The sequence below is a fragment of the Triticum urartu genome, chromosome 2A, assembly GCF_056163025.1.
Source record: "Triticum urartu cultivar PI428250 chromosome 2A, HENAU_Tu73, whole genome shotgun sequence".
Taxonomy (NCBI): Eukaryota; Viridiplantae; Streptophyta; class Magnoliopsida; order Poales; family Poaceae; genus Triticum; species Triticum urartu.
In genome coordinates, this window is record NC_141874.1 from 706,805,233 (window position 1) to 706,826,637 (window position 21,405).

Consider the following 21,405-nt stretch of genomic DNA (forward strand, 5'->3'; position numbering starts at 1 on the left):
CAAAACATGAAGCATTAGTAAAGTGGAGGTTTGTTAAATTGTGATTGCTACAAACATCATTTTTGATAAACATAATTTGAAAATATGTACTTGTAAATAGCTTTTATTTATATCAAACTTTTATACTTGTAGAGTTTATTTTACAATAAATATAATTATCAAATTACTTATAATTAATAAACTATATATCATTTTTATCAATAAATGTAAATTGTATTATGTAACAAAACTTAGTTAGTCTTTTATTCCTTTTCAATACTCCACCTTTAAATATTTTTTCCATATAATCTTTGTGTATGTGAGGAAAATAAAGCATGATAAAATCTCATACCTCCACGGTTAATTTATGATGTATACATGTGAGAATGTGTTTACCTGTATCAAATATTCAAAAAAAATCTCCATATAGTTCTTTAAATTATACTAAGTTCTAACAAATATCTTGATAGCCGATTCTAGCATATGATTACATACAAGCAAAAGAAAATTCTAGAGTATATGATCCAAGTTTGGGGGTTTGGTAGAGCTAACTTTTCTGCACTCTGAGTGGAGTAGTACAGGTACGGAGAGTACTACTAACTAACCTCTTTAGCCAGAGTTAACCAACTGATTCTACCCAGATCTATATATGGAAGCTGCTGTCAACCTCTCCGAGTCCCTTTCAGCTTTTGCAGTGGCCGTTTTGCCTGGCCCCGGCCATGGAGCAGCGACCCACTCCTCTCCCTATCATACAAAACGAGAAGCACTCGATGGCTTCCACTGGAGTCACACAAGCCCTTGCAGGCCCCCAAACATTCAATGCAGGCAGAAGAGAGGGCTGTGTGTGTGAGAGAGAGAAGGGAACAGGGCCTTCAACAGGAAGGGCCTATGTATTTCAGGGACAGATAGGCACAGGTGTAGAAAGGGGAAGAGAGAGAGAGAGAGAGAGAGAAAGAGAGGAGCTCCTCTAGGGTAATCATGCTCCTGCTTTGCTCAGATCCCTAGCTAAAGATAGAGAGAGGGAGGGAGAGGAGATCAGGGTTGCATCACTGAGAAGATATATATCACAGGGTAGGCAGCCAGGGCTGCACGTACATGTTCACGGCTACTCTACGTAGCTGTGTGGAATGAAGCGGCCCCTCCTGCATGCGCGGTGCGCGTGGCTTTACTCTACGGAGGAGGAGGAGGAGGAGTACAGGTAGTACATGCTTGGCATGGACACAAAATGTTGTATACTGGTCGCACTGCTGCTGCTGCTGCTGCTGTGCGTACTAGCAGTACGTGCAAAAGGCTATCATGGCTGGCTATGAGACGGATCTCATTCTTTGGATCTGAGTCTAGCTGCGTGCTTCTCTTGACAGACTCGCTGGTTCTTGCCGATTCCGTGGCGATCCTGCATGCCAAAGTTATGTGACTGCTGACCGATCGATCGATCACATGGCTTCCGTCCGAGTTAATATGTAGTGTGACCCAACTGATTGTCAGACAGGCATTGCTAGAGCCTACCAGGGTTCATGCGTGGAGTACTGTGCGAGTCACTGTGATGGGGGCGGCGCGCATGCTTTTGCTAGTGCTTGCGTGTGCGCTACTAGTAGGGCTAAGGTAAATAAAGATCGGGACATGCATATACAACTCAAGTATATATATAGTTTCAGTTCTATTTTCAAATCGCTAGTAGTATCAGATACTTTTGCCGCATGCGTAGGCAGGGTGATGGGTGTAAACATGCCATTTTGCATACTCAAAACACACCCCCGACAACATAAAATAACAATGATAAACAACATTTAGACTGGATCCATGCATCATGCACGCTAAAATGGCACCGACTGACTAGTGAGTTGGAACCGGAAGGGAGCACGTATGCGAATTTATGTATCAATTACTCCATCAATTAGTCCCAAATATTGATGGAGTAATTAACTCCTCGAAAGTCTTCTTCATTTAGTCCCAAATATTTAGTTTAGTCCTTAAGAAGTTCTTCCGTTTGATAAAAAACTCTTTAAAAGGGACTTTTTCTAGTTCATACACAAAAAAGTCTCTGAAAACAAACACCTCATAGTAAATCAAAGACGAAATAGCAGGCGTTAATTTTGGTTTCTGCCACGATGAATGAATGCATGCACAGAAACCGTAGTGGTGGTGGCTCACTCTCGTGCGCTACAGTGAACGACACCGTACGTAGGCGCGCGCGCATGCATCGGTACCGGAAAAGGTGTACTCGCGCGCCCGCCCGCCCGCTCGGTTCGTTCGATGCTACAGGCCACGGACGTACTCCTACTTTTCCACGAATCAATCACGGCACAAGATCCCTAGCTACACGCTTTTCATTCAGAAAAAGAATATCCTCTCGCGTACTGTAGCCACGATGGCATGATGGCACGAGGTTACCAGCACACTAGCAGGTAGAACAAACCAAATACATAATCTTAAACCAAACCAAGCAGATTTCAACATAGTATATGACACTTAAACAAGTAGCTTTCAACCAAACCAGTACGACGTAGTCTTAAAGGAAACCAAACCAGCAAGCTATGTAGCATCTCTAGAAGCCATAAAGATAGAGCTTTTCTTTCCCCTCTCACAAAACGACTAGAGAAAGCCTTCTTTCCCTCGATCTCCACCGGTGAGCCCGTGGATTCGCTTTCCTCCACCTACCGCTTCGACGGCCGGTGGCGGGGAGGAGATTTTTGGTGCCTTAGATCCAGCTAGTAGACATGTAGGGTTTTAGTCCTTGCAGGGGAGGCGTTTGGTCGGGTGGCGGCACTTCTTCTTCGAGTTGGTCTTCTGGGCTTTGATCCTCCTCAAGTTCGTCTGCTGAGACGGATTAGACGGAGCTCCGTCGTATATTCCTGCCAGCTCCTCGGGGCGGCGACGTTAGGGTTTCTCGTCGTGTGTACGCAACGGTAATATTTGGCATCAGGTTCGTCAGATCTACTCAAGGGTTCAACGACGACGACTACGGTTCCGGGGCGCTAGTCCTTAGGAGCACGTGCACAAAGACTTCCCGGGTGTCATCAATAAAGTCAGGCCGGCTCTAGTATGGGAGCGGCGATAGGGGCGCGTGCATGGCTCATTCTGGCAGCAACAATGGTCGTTCGATGGTCCATGGACCTCGATGTAATTTTTATTATCTTTTATGTGTTTTGTATTTCCAATGAATTTTTATAATAGATCTGGTCCTTTTTGTAAAAAGAAAAACTAAACCAACACGCGCAACAGAGAGCTCTTCTAGACGTTCACGACGAAGGTGTCTCCATGCTTCTTGCACTTAGTCACCACTTCAATGCCGTCATCGTTGAAGACGACCACCTTCAGGGTGTTGGGAGTCAGCAGCTGAAAGATGACCATGTAGCCGATCCTTGATATGGTGGACAACGGCGAAGAGAGGGCCTAACCCTGATCGAGGGTAACCTGTAGTCATGAATTCTTTCTCTGTGACTGACTGATCTCAACCCTTTTCTCAATCCAGACGACGAACGACACCGACCGATCGATGGATGGAAACCCTTTGGTTCAGCCAGGCAGTCAAGACGGCCAGAACAAACACCAGCAAAATTGAAAGCGGCAGACAAGGAACCCCGCACACATCAACGCTCACATCCATCCATCACACTTATTCTGGCCTGTCCCCCCAAAACAAAAAATACTACAAGTACTACATGCAAAACTCGAACTCGATCGGCCCATGCTTGCTTGTATGAACACGCACAATGCGCCATTGATCATATCGGTCGATGCCCTCCCTCTCTCTCTCTCTGTGTGTATCGACTGTGTGTGAGAGGGAGAGAGAGTAGAAGAGAGAATGAGAGAGGTAGGCGAGGAGGAAGCAGTTGCCATATGCGGGGGCGTCTGCGCTCCATACCCCATCGTCCCCACATGACATGCCCCCCGTACGTGTGTCAACTTCACTTGTCCCTCTCCAAAAGATATCACCATGATCCCCTCTCCCCCTTCCTCTCTCGGGGAACCAAACCAAGCCGGCCCCAACCTATATCACCCCTACCTACACTCCTATTCCTCCTAGCTAGCTCCCTTCCTAGCCTCCTATACCTAGCTCAGCTCAGCAGGCGCAGCTGTGCTACCTCCATGGCGCCATGGCACCATATATACCCGACCTCTCACGTGATCCTCCCACGCCCCTCCCCCTCCTTCCAGCACCCATCGCCCTCCTCCTTCTTCCCACCGATCGTCATCACAGCGGTACTAGTAGCAGCAGGCTAGCAACAGCACCACCTGCCTTCTTCTTGCTGCCATGGACAAGCAGAGCGTCATGTGGAGACAGCTGCAGCACCAGCACCACCAGGCCAGCGGCGCGGCGGGTGGCAATGCCGTCGCTGCTGCCGGTGCTGGTGCGACGACGACGACCGCGCCCGTCCGGCCGAGCGGCGCGCGGTGGACGCCCACGCCGGAGCAGGTCAAGATCCTCAAGGACCTCTACTACGACTGCGGCATCCGGTCGCCCACGGCGGAGCAGATCCAGCGGATCGCGGCCCGGCTCCGGCAGTACGGCCGGATCGAGGGCAAGAACGTCTTCTACTGGTTCCAGAACCACAAGGCCCGCGAGCGCCAGAAGAAGCGCCTCGGCGTCGACGTCAACGGCTCCCCCCTCGCCACCGCCACCGCCGCCGACGTCCTCGCCCTCTCCCCCTCCGGTACTTACTCGCACATCACGTCCTCTCTCTCTCTCTCTCTCGCGCGCGCGCGCTGCACTTGACCTGATTCTTGTCTCGCGTCGCTTTGCCTCGAGTCCCAACTATAACAACACTCGCGACGTGCGTGCAGGTGCGGCGGCCGGCTTGTACGGCGCCGGCAGCTGCGCCGGTAGAGGCGCGGCTGTCCATCCAGATGCGAGCGCCACTACTACTACTTGCTGGGGAGACAGCACCCTGCAGGTAACCAATCAAGCTGGATTTACACACACACGCACTGCCACATTGCGATCGATCGGTAGATCGAATTTTAATTTGCACATGCATGCATGGTAATCAGCTAATGTACATCTGGCCTGTTGGATCGACGCACGGCAGGACTACATGGGCGCGAGGAGCACGGCGGGAGCGGGCAACCACGGCGGCGCCGCCGCAGCAGCACCTACGCCGTGGCCAGCTGCGAGCTTCCCTTTCTCCACCAACCAGACGCCGCCAATGCCCCCGCCGCGGGAGCTCCCGCTCTTCCCGACCGGCGGAGGCCGGCAAGAAAGCGCCGACGACTTCAACGGCAGCAGCTACCATCTCCAGCCCAACAGCTCGCAGTGGTGGGAAGCTGCCGCCGCCAGCAACGCCAACGCCATGGCAGTCGTCCATCATCAGCTGCTGCAAGAACAGCACGAGCAGCAGCACAGCTTTTACAACAGCAGCGGCAACCAGCAGCAGATGATGATGATGATGCCCATCCAGGACGCCGGCACCTCCCTGGAGCTCACTCTCCGCGCCCCTTACATGTGAGAGCCTAGTGCTCCCGTCATTGTCCTATGCATGATCCTATCTATCTATCCATCTACTAGCTAGTACCACTAGTTACTTACAGTTAGAAGCATATGTGGAAGCATGTCCATGTCTGGAACTTGTAGGGTTCGATGGTAGTGTGGTCCCTAAGCCTCGAACTGGTAGTGCACCCTGCACCGCATGACAAATGCAATGGGCAGTGCATGGTGCAGCAACCAGTGTGTGTGTGTGGTGAGTTTGCTACTGTTTGGTTGCTTACTTGGTTGTAGCCAAAGTCCAAAGCGTGTGTGTGAGTAGTAGCGCGCTTGTCACAGGAGGAGGTGGCACCATTGGTGTCAACCTTGTCTCTCCCTTTGGTGCCCTTCCAGATAGAGGAAAAAGCTATCCTCCTGTCTGATCACCTCTTGAAATTTCTCTACTGTGGGCTGGGGCATACTTTTCTCTGTCTATATATGCCCATTACAGTCATGCATGCAGTTTTATCATTTCAGCGTTTCAGGTAGGGCGATGTGTGTGGCTGTGTGCGTGCCCTGGGACCACACCGGTTGAGCTGCTGGGGGAATGTCGGTTCCAAGAAAAGAATCAGTTTCCAGTCAACACATTTTGGTCCTGACTTGGGTCAGGCTGGTCTGTTGGTTTTGGGCACATGGCTTGAAATTTTGATCTTTCCAACCATGTTTTTTTTAACCATTGTCATGTTTGCATGATGATTTTTTTGCTTAATTGGCAGGTGTAGAACACTAAGGGCTGCAATTACTATGCGCCATGGGCATGGCTTGAGTAAAAACGAGCAGAGTAAGGGGATCTTTGTTTCTAGGGACTTTTTTATGTAGGGACTAGAAAAAGTCTCTTTTAAAGACTTTTTTACCAAACGGGAGGGACTTTTTAGGGACTAAAGCATTTGGTACTAAATGAAGAAGACTCTTTTTTGTGATTTTTTCAACAATACCCCTACATGCACCCATTGACGCGCTACCCCATGATGTTGTTTGATTGTTATTTTTCTATATACTAGTGGCAATATGGTCATTTAATAAACTCTTGGAAGGGACTAAAAACTTTTTAGTCTCTAAAAATAAACAGGAAAGGACTTTTTAGGGACTAGAGATTTTTTAGTTGGGACTAGAAAAAGTCCTATGACCAGAGAACCAAACACCACCTAAGACTTGATCCTCTCGACGAAAAATGAAGCAGCAGTAGTTTACCAGAGCTAGGACCTGCAAAAGCCTGCAGATTGTTAACCTGAAGTGCATTACATATTGTGAAGCGCACTTCCCACTGGCAAATTACACGACCAGACCAGTAGCTTCGAATTTACAACACCCATTAGCTGACGTGCTCGTGCACTACGTACTAGTAACTGCTTTTCCCAAGCATGCACAATCTTCTGCAACTCCTGAATGGCATCAGCGAATCGGTGGGTTGCTTCTGCGAAATTCTACCCCGTTTCGTCGCCATAGCTAAATCTTGGAGCATTCTTCATTTCGCAAGTAATCACTCCCCCATGGCGCTAAGGGTATCTCCTGATCAGAAATCATGAGGTGGGATCACATCTTCCTGCTAAGCCCGTGGAAGAAACGGTGTTTCCTTCTCCTAGAATGCTTCTGATGTACTCTCGACATGACGTGCGGTGAGAAACAAACCTAGTACGGCAGAGGGCAGAAACAGAGTCACAACACTTTATTCAGTTCATACATCTTTAGTTGCTACCTGACAGATCTGGTAACACTATCTCTGTAAGTGGATGCATTTGAGGTCAACTATCTTATTTGGTAATGCAGATTCCACTAGGCCAACTTAAGAAAGAAGTATATACATTTTTTTTCATCCAAAAAGTAAAATATGCATGTACCATAAAGAGATTGGTTGTTCCCCAAAGAGGTTTCATATGCTGCTACGCATAGTAAAAACTTCCAGAAAACTGAAAGAACAAAGTCCATTTTACTACCCTGAATAAAGTGTGTGGTTCACTTTACCCCCTGATCTATTTTTCCGCTTCTTTTACCCCCCAAACAAACCCAAACCGGACTAAACACCCCCCCGGCTGGTTTTTCTCCACCCACTGCTGATGTGGCACTAGTCAACGGCGGTTTTGACCTGGGTGGGGCCCCCTTGTCAGGTTTTTTTTCCTCTCTCTTTCTCTCTCTCTCCAACCGAAGGCGACTGCGAGCGGCGGGAAGCGCCTCCTCGCGACGGCGACAGCCCCGGCCACGCCGAGCTCCCGCAGCGCGAGCGCCTGCTGGGCCCCGCCGAGGCAGACCGCGCAGGAGGACGGCCCGAGGAGGCCGTCGGCGAGGTGCCGCCCGAGCACCTCGGCGTGGAACTCCACCGCCTCACGCCACTCGTGGCCAGCCACGCCTTCGGCGACCCCGCGGCCGCCGCGGCCTAGGCGTGGGTCCTCCTCCCGACGACCGCGGTGACAGGGAGCTCGGCTCCACACCCCTCCCTGGCCATGCCTCTCCGTCGCCCTCGCGTGCATGTCACCGCGCCCGCCTGCTGCGGCTACTGTCACTGACCGCTGTCGCGCCGCTGCCGACTCTGCTCTAGCGCTGCTGTTGACTCCCGCTGCGGCCGCTCGCCATTGCCAACCGCGACCTGCTCGCGCCCTTCCATGGCCTCGCCTCCCCATGCCGCTGCTCTCGAACGACCGCGCCGGCTGCTGCTCGAGGCTGCGCTGGCGCTTGCTGAACTTGCCCAGCGCTCCTCTTCCCTCGCATGTGCCCGGGCCGCCTGCGTTGCTCTACTGCCGCAGCGCCCCGCCCGCACAGCCCTGCTCCAGCACCAGCCCTCGTGGCCCCGTTCCGGCGGCCCTGCTGTGCCCACTGAGCCTCCCCTTCCGCTCGCGCTCACCCCGGTACCCGCCCGTGCCTAACTGCGTCGGCCCGCACCCGCCACTGCCTGGCCTTGACTGCTTCGCCCAGCTCACCCCCCCCCCCTCTCGCCACTCCTCCAGCCGGTCAGCCTCGCCACGCCCTGGCCAGAGGCTGCGTGCGGGCTGAGTGGCCGCCGGCCCAGCCTCAATTAGAGAGAGAGAGAAAAAAACCTGACAAGGGGGCCCCACCCAGGTCAAAACCGCCATTGACTAGTGCCACATCAGCAGCGGGTGGAGAAAAACCAGCCGGGGGGTGTTTTGTCCGGTTTGGGTTTGTTTGGGGGGTAAAAGAAGCGGAAAAATAGATCAGGGGGTAAAGTGAACCACCCACTTTATTCAGGGTAGTAAAATGGACTTTTTTCAAACTGAAATGAAAAAAATATGTTATTTTTTATATACCTTGGAATTATTTCGAATGTCGTAAGAAGAAAGTGCAGAATTGTCATCTATCAACTTCTCACTCTGATGTGTCAGGCAGTAGTTCTCCCAAATATGCTTCCTGGGTCAAACATAAATACTTACAGCGGAGTTTGGAAATTCTTGGTATCCTTAACAAATGGAAATATTGACAAAGAAAAGGTTGAGAGATGCCATGAAAAAGTAGTCCCTCCGTTTCAAATTAAGTGTCGTGGTTTTAGTTTGAACTAAAACCACGACACTTATTTTGAAACGGAGGGAGCATGTCAGTTCTTAATAGAGAAATAGATAAAAAGTAATTATATTGATGGATAAAATAGTAGAGCCAGATGATAAAAATGCAGAAAATGTTGCAGATGCAGCTTAGATATACAATTTGTGCTAAGAACCACATAAATCCTGACGCTTTGGAACCACATAATGCAAGAAGACATGGATACCAAAGTTGGCATTTTTGGGGAATTCTATACAAGCCTGCCAGCTATTATACAGCTGAAGAGCTAACATTGTGATGGAACTTAGAAGGCCATATTATTAACCATAGCTAACATCAATAAGGTAGGATCTCTAACTACTTTTACAATTATGCAGCTGAAGCTTTTTAATTACAGAACTCATATATGAGCTCGTATTTCTTTCCCAGCATCTAGTAATTGTTCTGTCTGCACAGCAATAAATTAGTTGAGCCTTCCCAAAAATACAGTTTATTTTAACAGCACTTTCTGACAATTTAGCATTAACAAATACTGATGCCAAGAACTCTTTGCAGTGAGTGCTCTCGTTATATCAGACAGGCAAACAATGTACTGTCCTAGATAAACTTATAACCACATGACTGAAGCTTCATGGAGTCACGGAAATGGGATCCTAGTTTAGAATATAGAATACCAGTGTAACATCTTAGAGAGAAAATTCTTTCTATGTTGAGCTCATACTACTTTAAGACGACAATCTTCGAACATTATATTCTCCTTAGCTTAACTAAAATAGATTACTCCCTCTGTAAAGAAATATAAGAGCGTTTAGATCACTATTTTAGTGATCTAAACACTCTTATATTTATTTACGGAGGGAGTAGTTAAGATAGGGACCTTAATTCGAATGGGTTTGACTAACCTTGTGTACACACATTCAGCTAGTCAATACCAAACAGGTCAAGTTCAGTGCTTAATCAAACTAAAAATTAGAGTGAGCTCCAGCTTGGATTCTGAATGTCTCGAGGTAATTCAGAATTCGGTTCAGTCTCATATATCTTGTGACCCTCAGCTTATTTGGATCATGACACCTATCATGGATCATGAGTGTCTGATTGACCATCGTGGGAGAGATTAAATATCAAAGATACATTGGCAGCATTTTGAAGAGCATCAAGTGTACTGTCAATGCCAGGAGTTGTTTGCAAGAGTGCTATTGTCATATCTGCCTGGCAAACAGTGTACTCCTAGATGGGCTTACAACCACATAGCAGAAGTTTGGAGTCCAGAAAATGGGGTCTTAATTTTTGATAATTTGTAGGTGTTGATGTAAACAGTGTGCAGATAACAGGCTCATGCACTCTGAGATAATCGTAAGGCAAATTTAGCCAGCAGTTTCTTTCAATACTGAGCTTAAACTATTTCTAGAAGTCAATCTTGGAACATTCTGTTCTCTTTAGTTTAACTGAAAGACACTAATACAGGGAAATCTAATTCAAACAGGCTTGAATAATTTGTAGGTGTTGATGTAAACAGTGTACAGATACCAGGCTCATGCACTCTGAGATAATCGTAAGGCAAATTTAGTCAGCAGTTTCTTCCTATACTGAGCTTAAACTATTTCTAGAAGTCAATATTGGAACATTATCTTCTCTTTAGTTTAACTGAAAGACACTAATACAGGGAAATCTAATTAAAGCAGGCTTGAATAACCTTATGTACACACATTCAGTTATTCAATACCAAGTAGGTCAGTGCAAACTCAAACTAAAACACGACTTCAGCTAGGATTCTCAACATCTCGAGCTAACTAAGAATTCAGGTTAATACCATACATCTTGTGACCCTCAGCTTATTTAGATAATCACACCCATCTAAACTAGCAAATTTTGGTGGATCAACAGTGCCTTAGTGCCCATCATAGGATATAGTATCAAATAGCAAAGACAAATCGGCAGCATTTCGAAGGATATCAACTAATTAGATCAACACATGTTAGCATGAATCAATTAGATGACATGGATGTCAGAAGATATCCTTCCACTGTTTCAGACAAATAAATCTGACCATTACTTACCATGAGATGTGACGATGGCCCATCTGGCCCTGCTCTATCTCAGTTATCTTCTTCCTGATAGCCAGCTTCAAATCCTTGAGCGTAGCGGTGTTCAACACCGCGACATCTGTATCACCACAACGACAAGAGGAACACGAATTCATATGGGGGATAAACGCACGGCAAGGGATTTGGACAAAAATGTGGGCGGGGATCGAAGAGGGCCATATTGTACCGAACGAGGTGTTGTCCAGCTTGAGGACGGTCACCCTCATGGCGCTGCCGAGCTCGAGGTTGATGAGCGTGTCCACGTCCGCCAGCGAGGGCTTCCTCGGGACGTCGGCGAGTAAGGGGTCGTCGAGGAGCGCCGCGAGCATGGACTGCAGCCTCGCCTGATTGGCCTCGCTGCTCTGGTAAGCGGCCACCTCCTCCTCGGGCTTCGAGGCGCCTGCCGAATCCATCGCCTCTCCGCCGTAGAGCGCGATTGGCTCGGGACGCAGCGCGGATCCCTGCGGCGGCGGTGGCGCTCGGGGAAGATGCGGTGCCACTGGAGAACGGGTTAACAGGGGACCCAAAGGTGTTGAGAGGCCGACAGGTGGGACCCAACCCAGTAGAGCCAAATATGCTGGACCGCACCGGCCACTGGTAGCCGTCCGATCAGCCTGCCGGGTGATATGGACGGCGATCCCCATCGTAGCACACCTCTTGGTCTTTTATCTGCAAGCTTCTAGTCGCATCGGGTCGCCGCCGCCAAAATCTATTCCGCCAGCCTCGTCGACGTCGTCTCGGTGTCTCGGCGCGTCGCCTGCGGGGAGCAAGGAGCCAAGGTGCGAGCGCCGCCGCAGCGAGCTCGTCCTTCCGAAGGTACGTGCAGGCCGAACCCTAGAGCTTCTCCTGTCATCCATGGTCCCGTCCAGCCGCTCGAAACATATGCATTCCCTAGGTTTTTTGCTCCGCTCCGGCGATTTCTGCTGCGACGCTTGTCCATGTTCCTCGCGTCGCCCCTTAGGTCAGCCGCGGGAGCTTGGCGGTGGGGCGTGTTCTTCTGCACCAACCCTAGCCCTCTAAGCACCGGGCGAGTAGGGGTCCTGTTCTCCAGATTCAGTACACTAAGCTTCAGATGGTTTGGATGGCCGCAAATTGAAACACTGCCACGGGAAATCTGCGGTGTCATCTGTAACTTCGGTTTCATTAGCGAGAGATGTAGGGGGCTATAATTGTTACCACGTAATAATACATTTATGTCATGTTGGCTAGTGATCTAGGAGGCTGAACTGGAATACATGTTATTTGATTTGCACTTACATTATTGATCTGGAAGGCTGGAACACCATTGCTATGTAAAATTTGTTTTGTGGGAACTGCAGTAGCAATCAGTGAAGTTATTAATACTATACGCTAGTATCTCCTATATGTATGCTGTATTTATGTTAATACTAGTGTCCTAGAACAATTTTATGTTGTTAATTTTCATATTATCAGCGGAAAGTAATGCCATGCTCATGATATATAAATTTGTTTGTACTGGAATTATGCTGTTAAAGCCATAGGATGTTCTGCCTATCAAATTGATAAGATACACTTCGAATTCAGTTTTTTACTTCTTTAGTAAATACAGCATTTAATTATCTTTGAAAGCTTTCGAATCTGTATTGGATATAGTTGAAGTTAAGAGTTTTTGGTATCTGTATTAATTTCAGAACATATGGATATAGTTATGGTAGTGGAGCTATTCAATCTGTTTTCGTAGTTGTGGTAGGGGCCCCATAGTTGTGTTTGTGATAGCATAAGAGTTTTTCACCCCTAGTGACTTCAACTCGTCAACCAGAAACTTCAAATAACTAGTTAACTGATCTGGTTGGAAATGTTTCGGATCAGCTTCCAACATCAAGTTTTGTACATCTAAGATTGAAAACATCTCTCTGAACCTAAAGGGTGTATTGTGGGGGTGGTATTCAGGGCTTTTAGTTCTCCTGCTGTCATACATTTCTACTAGTTGGTGAAAATGTGTGCTATGATGTGGCTTCTGTAGAAAGCAGGAAACATACATGTCTTTGTGCTTTTATGATGGAATGTTTTGTATGATTGGCGAGACTCTAATGACATTAAATGAATATATTGAAAAAGGTGGATGGAATTTGCAGTCATACCCATTGTGATATGTTTGAAGGGACCCTGATGACAGTAAATGAAGACATTGGGACGGATGGGGTTGAATTCGAAATCATACTGTATTTTTGTCAATGTTGAGCATTCTAGTGGTATACTTCCTTTTCTTTATAATAAGGGCAATCTGTTCTTGTCACCTTGATGATGTAGAGCTTGATGAATTACTAGTTGTAAAAATAATTTCAATGTAATGTTATCTTGTTTGCTTCTATGCCGGGAGGGGGTGGGTGTGGGGGTATTACACGTAAGTTGCCAGCAGTTGCAAGTTCGACAAATAAAGTGCATCAACAACTTGCTTCTCCTCGAGATGCTACATCAAAAGCTCTAGTAACCTAATTAACAATTTGCCTTTTGTTGGGATGCTTCACCACTTTATTTCTTCTGTGAGTGCAACCATTAGCAGTTTGCTTCTTGAGCTGCTACATCCAATGCTGCAGTCAACTGCATTAACCAATCTGTTTCTCTTAGGGATGCTTTTACCATTTAATTTCTTTTGATGACATCCTAAGATGACTAGATTCTGACAAGCAACGTGCACCTGGTTTTCACAGGTTAGCAGCATCCGACAGCCATGGCGAAGCATCACCCCGATCTCATCATGTGCCGGAAGCAGCCCGGCATCGCCATCGGCCGCCTGTGTGAGAAGTGCGACGGCAAGTGCGTCATCTGCGACTCGTACGTGCGCCCCTGCACCCTCGTCCGTGTCTGCGACGAGTGCAACTACGGCTCGTTCCAGGGGAGGTGCGTCATCTGCGGAGGGGTCGGCATCTCGGACGCCTACTACTGCAAGGAGTGCACGCAGCAGGAGAAGGACCGCGACGGGTGCCCCAAGATCGTGAACCTGGGGAGCGCCAAGACCGACCTCTTCTATGAGCGCAAGAAATACGGTTTTAAGAAGCGATAGACGGACGAGACAGGTTCTTGGCCAGGTCCTCTGGGCATCATTTTCTGCTGTTTGCCGAACGAACAGCGATGTATTCGTGTTATGGTTTGGTACTGATAGGAGAATACAACCCGGTGATCTTGATCTGTAATAACTGTTTGTGATGTATGGTCTGAAGTGAGTCTAGCTGGACTCCCAACTGCTTATGCGGTGCTATGTGCCGTGACTGTTTGTTGTTGACTTGGAATGTGGATCGAGATGTCACTGTCTTGGCCGTTGCAAGTTGCAGCGACGTGACGTGGTTGTTATCTGGAAATGAAGCAAGCTGGCAGCTGATGGCGCCCAGTGGGCTTTTCATAGAGCCGGCTGGAAGTGCTCTGATCAGTGTCACGTCTGCGTGGTTGAGCCTGCGGGCAGGGCACTAGTAGCGCTTGGGCATTTCCAGAATCCTGTATCGCAGCTTTCGGAACTCTGAAGATGCTTCACGGCGATCCCACAGGATTGTGGTTTCTTCAGGTAGAGGTTACATGTAGCCAAGCCACGTAGGGTTACCTCTGTAACCAGCAAAGCATTCGAAAGTTGATGTATGAAAGCCCCAGGCTGAGACTGGGATATAAAGTAAAATAAGGCACGAAAGTCAGCGAATCAAATTCAGGGGGGCACAGGGCACACTGAAAATACAGTGCCGCCACCGTGATGATGGCAGGAACCCACCCAAACTGTGCGCTTTTATCATCATCATAAGCAGCAGGTCCCTGTCAAAGGGGGAGTTCCTGTCCAGTACGCCTCCTTAAAACGCTAACCTCCGACTAATCTGCTTCTGTCAAGCAGCCGTACGCCTCATGGACTTTGCTCAATCTGCTAACCAACTTTATACTACTAGTACTAGTAGTAAAATTACGTGCCGTATTGCATGACCTACCGGTTAAGGATCGTAAGGGCAACACGGTTACGTATTTGCCCTTGGGACGGGATGATAGGCGGAGGGCAGCCTGGTAAATTCACACCGGGCCGGCCTGGATTTGGGGTCGGGTTAGGTTTAGGTTAGGGCTGCGGTTTGCGTTCGGATTAAATCAAATCGCGGCAGGCGTCGATCTCGGCTCGGTGGGGTGGGGGGCTGCACGCGAACTTATAAGCAGAAAAACAAGGGGGAAAAAGAAAGAAACGCAAATCGACGCGACGACAAATAAGAAAAGGGGCAGCGGGCAGAGCGGTGCCGACGCCAGCCACCACCACATCCCTCCTCCTCCTCGCCTCCTCACCACCTCCCGTCTCCTGACTCCTCACCCCTCTCCCCTCCAAATCCGCCGCCGCCGCCGCCGGGACGAGGAGGCAGGGGCTAACCCTAGGCGGCCCCGACCGCGAGTCCGTCCGTTCCGTCGATCGCCCTGCCGCCGCTGCGGCGTAGGGTGTCCGCGCGCGCGTCTCGTCTCGTCTAGATCGGATTCGATTCGGTTTTGTTGCGGGGGGTAGCGACGATGGGGTCGCGGCGGTCGCGGCGCGTTTCGTGGGCCACCGGACCCAGCCTCTGCAAGGTACTGCCACCAACAAACACCTGATGATGCTAGTTTCAATCCACCCCCCCAATCCAATCCACCGCCCGCCGAGACGGATTCGCGCTAGAGGATTCGCGGCGGCGCGCGTGCTCGTTCGTCGTCGTTGCGGCTTTCTGATTTGCTTTGTTTGTTGAATGAATGATTTGATCCGTTGTTGCGTGGGATACGGTCCCGTTGTATGCTTTTGTTTTATTCTCTTTTGAGATGCGAGATGCGTGGAACTATATGTAAAACAAACGATGACGACGCATCCAGTTTTTGTGTATCCAATGAGGGCAGCGGAATAGGATGAGATGTGGATTTCGTTGTGCAAACGTGGCAGAATTTGGATGATGAGTGATTAACAGACGACAGAACAAAACGCGATTAATTAAACAACCTCTGCGTATGTCTAATCGAACAGCATCAGGATGCAGACAATGTGGGGGGAGACAAGCAAAGGGGAACTCCAATGTGAATGATGAGTGAAACACTAAACAAACTACGAAAGGATTGCATCTAGTAACAACATGACAGCACCTGTGAATTTGGTGTATTACAGTATCATATAGCACGTACTTTAAACAAAATTATATCACATTTAATCTTCCTTCTCTATCATGTATGTATATCTTTTGTTTCAATATTCTCTGTGGTTAACGAGTACTCCCGATGTAAACTAATATAAGAGCGTTTAGAACACTACTTTAGTAATCTAAGCGCTCTTATATTAGTTTACAGAGGGAGTAGTTGATTGATTTAAGTGTCAATTCAACATTGTCCTGTTTCATGAGCCAATGCCAACATATATCAAGCAGTATTACCACAGTATTATGCTGAATATTGCTACCACCTAGCACAACAGTATAGCACGTGGTATCATTAGTGGATTCACATAACTCGGGCATGTGCAGTTACATTTTTCTTGCTGACTAAGCCTGTTCAAGCTACAGTGTATACCATGTATCCAAATTCTCTCTATTAAAAACACTAGTGATCGGTCGGTGTACTATCATGCATCAGGCTGCTGCCCTTGTATGCATGCAATACACTGTCACTGATGGCTGATAATCATTTCATAGTTCACAATTCATGATCTCCAGCAGGGACAAAAGCCTTGAGTTAACATTGCAATTTTTTTAAGCAGGAGTTGTTACCCTTAAATTTTTAGATGCGCAATACAGAATATATCTCATGCTTCACTTCGACATAATATCACTGTCTGTCTACAAAAATTAAGTTATAATACAGAAACAGTATGCATAGCCTGTGCTAATGCACATGTTTGAAGTTCAGAATGCAACAGAATCTAGATTTACACAAAAATAAACGCAATAGCCCAGCTGCATATTTGTTCTGGAGGACTGGTAATATGTCTGAGCTTATAATCATTGAAAATTGAATATAGCATGCAGAAAACAAACAGGTGGCACCATTTTAATTTAAGTTCATTCAGAAATTAGTGATTCACTAGGTTCTCCTGTTTTCTGGAAAAGAACGATGTTTGTCCTGTTAAACCATGTGAAGATCTTATAATTTATCACATTGTTTTTTTGGAGCTAGAGGCATTAGATGGCCATTTATTTGAGACATGGTTCAGCAAAATTCTTTGTATATGCTATAAAGTACCAACGGTGAAGTTCACTTTACTCATCTGTTCAGCATGAGACACCATTATTAATAAGATAATGCATTTATTAGCTGAAGCCAAGGGACCATTATATACAACTACTATATGGAAGCTTGTCTTCTCAGTTACCATCCCTAAGTGATTGCATTTTGATATTTGTAAAACCAAATATTTCTTGTTCGTACTTGTCATTGCTTGATTATTGTCTTGTCAGTTACTTTGCACTCATGCTTGCCATTACTTGATTTTTCGCTCATTACATGTGTGCTATGCACTATGATGCTAAGTTTAGGTTGATAAGTCTAGGTCTAGTCATTGACTCCCTGGGTCATGCATATCTTTCTTGACTCACATCCGTTACAGCTTTACAGCATATGCTTGCGATAACAGAAAAATGTGCATATGTGCATATATGTATTTTTGTTCTAGTCATATCATTTCCATTTGCTGCTGCAGTATGTGTAAATCGTTGATATGATTTTCAGTATCTAGCATCATTACTTAGCTTGCACTACTTATCCATATAAAAGTCTCAAGCGGTTGTCCTGCCTATAGAACTTTACTGGTAATCTGGTATTATCACATATGAAAGAACCTGTTGTCAAAATCTCCTTTAAATTTCTTGGACATTAGAATACCTTGATTGATTGAGCTACATTTCTTTTGTTATAGATAGTATAAAGTCCTGAACATAGGTTCTAAATGAGTGAAGGAAATCATCTTCTATCTTACCTGATTTACATTGACAAAAAGCTCTAAACTGCACTAATATTTCACGGAACCGCTCCTCAAAATCTCATTTCGTTTTGTTTGAGATCAGAGTGCCCTGATTGTGCTAATATTAATTTTCTTGAGATCAGAGTGCCCTGATTGTGCTACTATTAATTTTCTTAAGAATTATGTGAAATCATGAACCGGAATTCTGTGAAGAGTTAGAAGAAAATCATCTCTCTGTTACCTGATTCCGATTAAATTTTATAGACACCATTCATCACATCTATGCAATGAACAAATAATATGTGATTATTTGTCCGTAAACATTGGCAATTTTCTTAGTCTGTAAAATAGTATGTGATTAGTTGGATATACAGTCAGTTGTATGCCTTCTTCCCAATACAAGAGATTTTGTATAGTAATTATCTTATGGCTCGTGTGCATATAATATATCCGAACGCAGTGAGTTATCGTAGATTTTTTGTTCCCTGTCACTAAAACACTGTAAAATGTAAATATTAAGAAACACCGCCTGATGTATTTGTTAATCTGTCAGGTAAGGCTGTTCATATCTGAGGATTCCCCTTCTCAAGCTGGATTAAGACCGCAAGACAATCTCCAAGCAAAAGGTTCAACATCCTTAACGCATGCAGCTGGCCCGAGTTCAGATGATTCCCTGCCTCCGGGTTTTGAGTCACTGCAGCCAGCCAATGACCTCAAAATTGACATATCTCAAATTCCTCTTATTAGGTGGAAATGCCCACCACATGTAAGACTCATGATTTAGACTGTCGTGCTGCACAAACTTTCTAGATTTTCAATATCGTCTCATTTTTTTATATTGTCTTGGTTTCAGATATTGCTGAACCCACAATGGCACCTTGCCTCTGGAGAAGAAAGCAGGGAGATTGCTGTACAAAATGAGAGAATGTTTGGAGTGCTTGAGGCTATTTATCCACGTGCATCGAACATTCCTCCAAAGTAAGCAAGTTTCTCATATGTGTCTACAGATTCTCCTTTTTGACGCTTCATATTTGTTATTCATATAAGCTCTTTGTGCCAATCCAGCCCATTTGTTTCTCCTGATGTGAAAGACTCTCATTATGATGACTCCGGAACCCCATTGGTTCCTGTGATCCCTGTCGAAGATGATGATGCTTCAGATCAGTCGGAAGGACCATTGCTTGATCAACCAAACGATTACCATCAGTCCGATAACTATGGCCCTGCAGAAATCAATGCGCTGCAAGTGTCAAATACTCCAATTACTCCTGCACAACAGCAGCCTGGTGGATCCACTGGCGTTGAAGCTGATGTGTTGGCTGCAGCTTCTGCTGCATACACTGCAATAATGCAGAGCAACCAAAAGGGAAGTATGGTTGACCGAGATCTACTTGTTAAAATACTAAGTGATCCTGTACAAGTTGAGAGGTTAATGAAAGAATACAACCAAATTAGAAATGAACAATCTACCAGTAGTTCAGTTGTTGCCCCAGTGCCACCGTGTCCACCCCCCCAAATGACAATGACTGCCCCTGCCTCATATTCCAATCATATGACAACTTTCCAGAACACAAATTCCACCCTGCCACCTCCAATGGCCCCACGGCCAATGATGAATCGACCGCCTCAAGGATATCCTCCAGTTCCCATGAATCATCCACCCGGTTCTAGTCCAGCTATGAATATTCCACCGGGTTCAAGTTCAGCTATGAGTCATCGACCAGGTTCAAATCCACCTATGAGTCATCCACCAGGTTCAAATCCACCTATGAGTCATCCACCAGGTTCAAATCCACCTATGAGTCGTCCACCGGGTTCAAATCCACCTATGAGTCGTCCACCGGGTTCAAATCCAGCTATGAGTCATCCACCGGGTTCAAATCCAGCTATGAGTCATCCATTGGGCTCAAATCCAGCTATGAGTCATGCACCGGGTTCAAATCCAGCTATGAGTTATCCACCGGGTTCAAGTAGTCCAGCTATGAATTTTTCAGGTGCTCCGCCAAGGGCTATCAACTATTACAAAACCCTCATCCATCAGCATGGTGGTGAGAGGCAGGAATCATTTGAACAGCATGGAAGGCAGTTTGGAATGTACCATCAATCTGGAACTCCCCAAACTAATGGTATTGATGCTATGAACGGTGCTTCTATGGTGAACAGAGATACGAAAACAAGGCCAACAAGACCATGTGCCTACTTCAACGGCCCGAGAGGGTGTCGCAACGGAGCTAATTGCACGTTTCTACATGACTCATCTGCCACTTCAAGGCAGCAGGAGCAACAAAACGGCTCAAAAAGGATAAAGTTAGACAGCAGAATAACTGGTCGAAATTGAGCTGTGGGCTGCTATTCAAGTTTTTGACTGTTCTTTGGTTCAATATCTTTTCACATGCACGGTTCAGTAAATATTGCAGACACCAGCTCCCTGTCCTGTTGACTCCCTCCCAGTAGCTTGCCTTCTCTCCTTTTTATAGCCAAAAAGATGTTCTGGAAGAAAAGGGAAATACTTCCATCTTATATTGGAGCTCAGATTTTTACTGAACCATTATACACCCTTCTTTATTGAAGCACTTAATTGTGGCTAGTTTCATGCTGCGCTAGTGGAGACTGTTCTGGTTTTAATTTGTGTGAAAATTGCTTTTTTACTGGACACAGTTTTAACTTATGTGAAAAATAGTTTCTTATGGGACAGTTTTAACTTATGCGAAAACTTAATTAGACAACAAAGGAACCAATAATGATAATTGCTTATTTCAAGAAACTAATCACTTTATATTTGAGTTAGAAGTAGTTTAAATTTGTATTATTTGAACTATGTTATTCTCCTGTACCATAATATAGTGCATAGTACTTCCTTTGTTTTAATTTAGTCGGCATAATAGCTTTCATTGAAGTCAAACTTTATAAAGTTTAACGAAGTTCATAGGAAAAATATATGAGCAATTTCAATACCAAATCTATATAATGTGAAAATATATTCAATGATAAATTTAATGGTATTGTATGTGTTAATATTTTTTCTATATATTTTTGTGAAGTTACATAAATTTTGATTTCAAACACAACTAATATTCAGACTGAAAAAACCGGAGGAAGTAGATATTTTGTGAAGTCAAACACTCGGACCAACTTTATAAAAAATATGACCTTTTTCAGTACTGAATTTGTATCATATAGAAATATATCTTGTGATAAATCTAATGGTTTTGATTTGTACGTAAAGGTTCATAGTTTTCTATATAAACTTGGTCAATATAAAGTTTGATTTAAGACAAAACTATAATACTAATATCCACCATGTTTTGGCCGGAAGAAAGTAAATCATGTTCTGGCAGGAATATGTATACTCTAATAAGTTTTTTTAGAGATTCCAACAAGAAACTACATACGGAGCAAAATGACTTAATCTACACTTCAAAACATATTTATATATATTCGTATGTTATAGTCTGTTTGAAACCTCTAAAAAACTTATATTTAGAAACCGAGGGAGTAGACTTTTA

The 21,405-nt window shown here is 45.9% G+C and overlaps 4 protein-coding genes across 4 annotated transcripts; 3 read left to right on the forward strand and 1 right to left on the reverse strand.

Moving 5' to 3' along the window:
- The first annotated feature begins 4,154 nt into the window (after window positions 1-4,154).
- Window positions 4,155-5,651, forward strand: LOC147987003 (WUSCHEL-related homeobox 1-like). Its single transcript, XM_087540218.1, has 3 exons — window positions 4,155-4,634; window positions 4,765-4,874; window positions 5,010-5,651. Exons 1-3 carry the CDS (start codon window positions 4,235-4,237, stop codon window positions 5,424-5,426), a joined length of 927 nt encoding a protein of 308 aa, XP_087396344.1. The 5' UTR covers window positions 4,155-4,234; the 3' UTR covers window positions 5,427-5,651.
- Window positions 5,652-6,607: 956 nt separating this feature from the next.
- LOC125539902 (Ubiquitin-like superfamily protein) lies at window positions 6,608-11,546 on the reverse strand. Its single transcript, XM_048703440.2, has 4 exons — window positions 11,201-11,546; window positions 10,987-11,092; window positions 8,698-8,797; window positions 6,608-7,069 (listed from the first exon to the last, which is right to left on the reverse strand). The coding sequence occupies exons 1-4, from the start codon at window positions 11,424-11,426 to the stop codon at window positions 6,974-6,976; spliced, it is 528 nt and encodes a 175-aa protein (XP_048559397.1). The 5' UTR covers window positions 11,427-11,546; the 3' UTR covers window positions 6,608-6,973.
- A 125-nt stretch (window positions 11,547-11,671) lies between these two features.
- Window positions 11,672-14,286, forward strand: LOC125539903 (PHD finger-like domain-containing protein 5A). Its single transcript, XM_048703441.2, has 2 exons — window positions 11,672-11,829; window positions 13,686-14,286. The coding sequence occupies exon 2, from the start codon at window positions 13,706-13,708 to the stop codon at window positions 14,036-14,038; it is 333 nt and encodes a 110-aa protein (XP_048559398.1). The 5' UTR covers window positions 11,672-11,829; window positions 13,686-13,705; the 3' UTR covers window positions 14,039-14,286.
- Window positions 14,287-15,178: 892 nt separating this feature from the next.
- Window positions 15,179-20,492, forward strand: LOC125539901 (Zinc finger C-x8-C-x5-C-x3-H type family protein). Its single transcript, XM_048703438.2, has 4 exons — window positions 15,179-15,552; window positions 18,453-18,665; window positions 18,753-18,877; window positions 18,965-20,492. Exons 1-4 carry the CDS (start codon window positions 15,496-15,498, stop codon window positions 20,235-20,237), a joined length of 1,668 nt encoding a protein of 555 aa, XP_048559395.1. The 5' UTR covers window positions 15,179-15,495; the 3' UTR covers window positions 20,238-20,492.
- The last annotated feature ends 913 nt before the right edge of the window (window positions 20,493-21,405 follow it).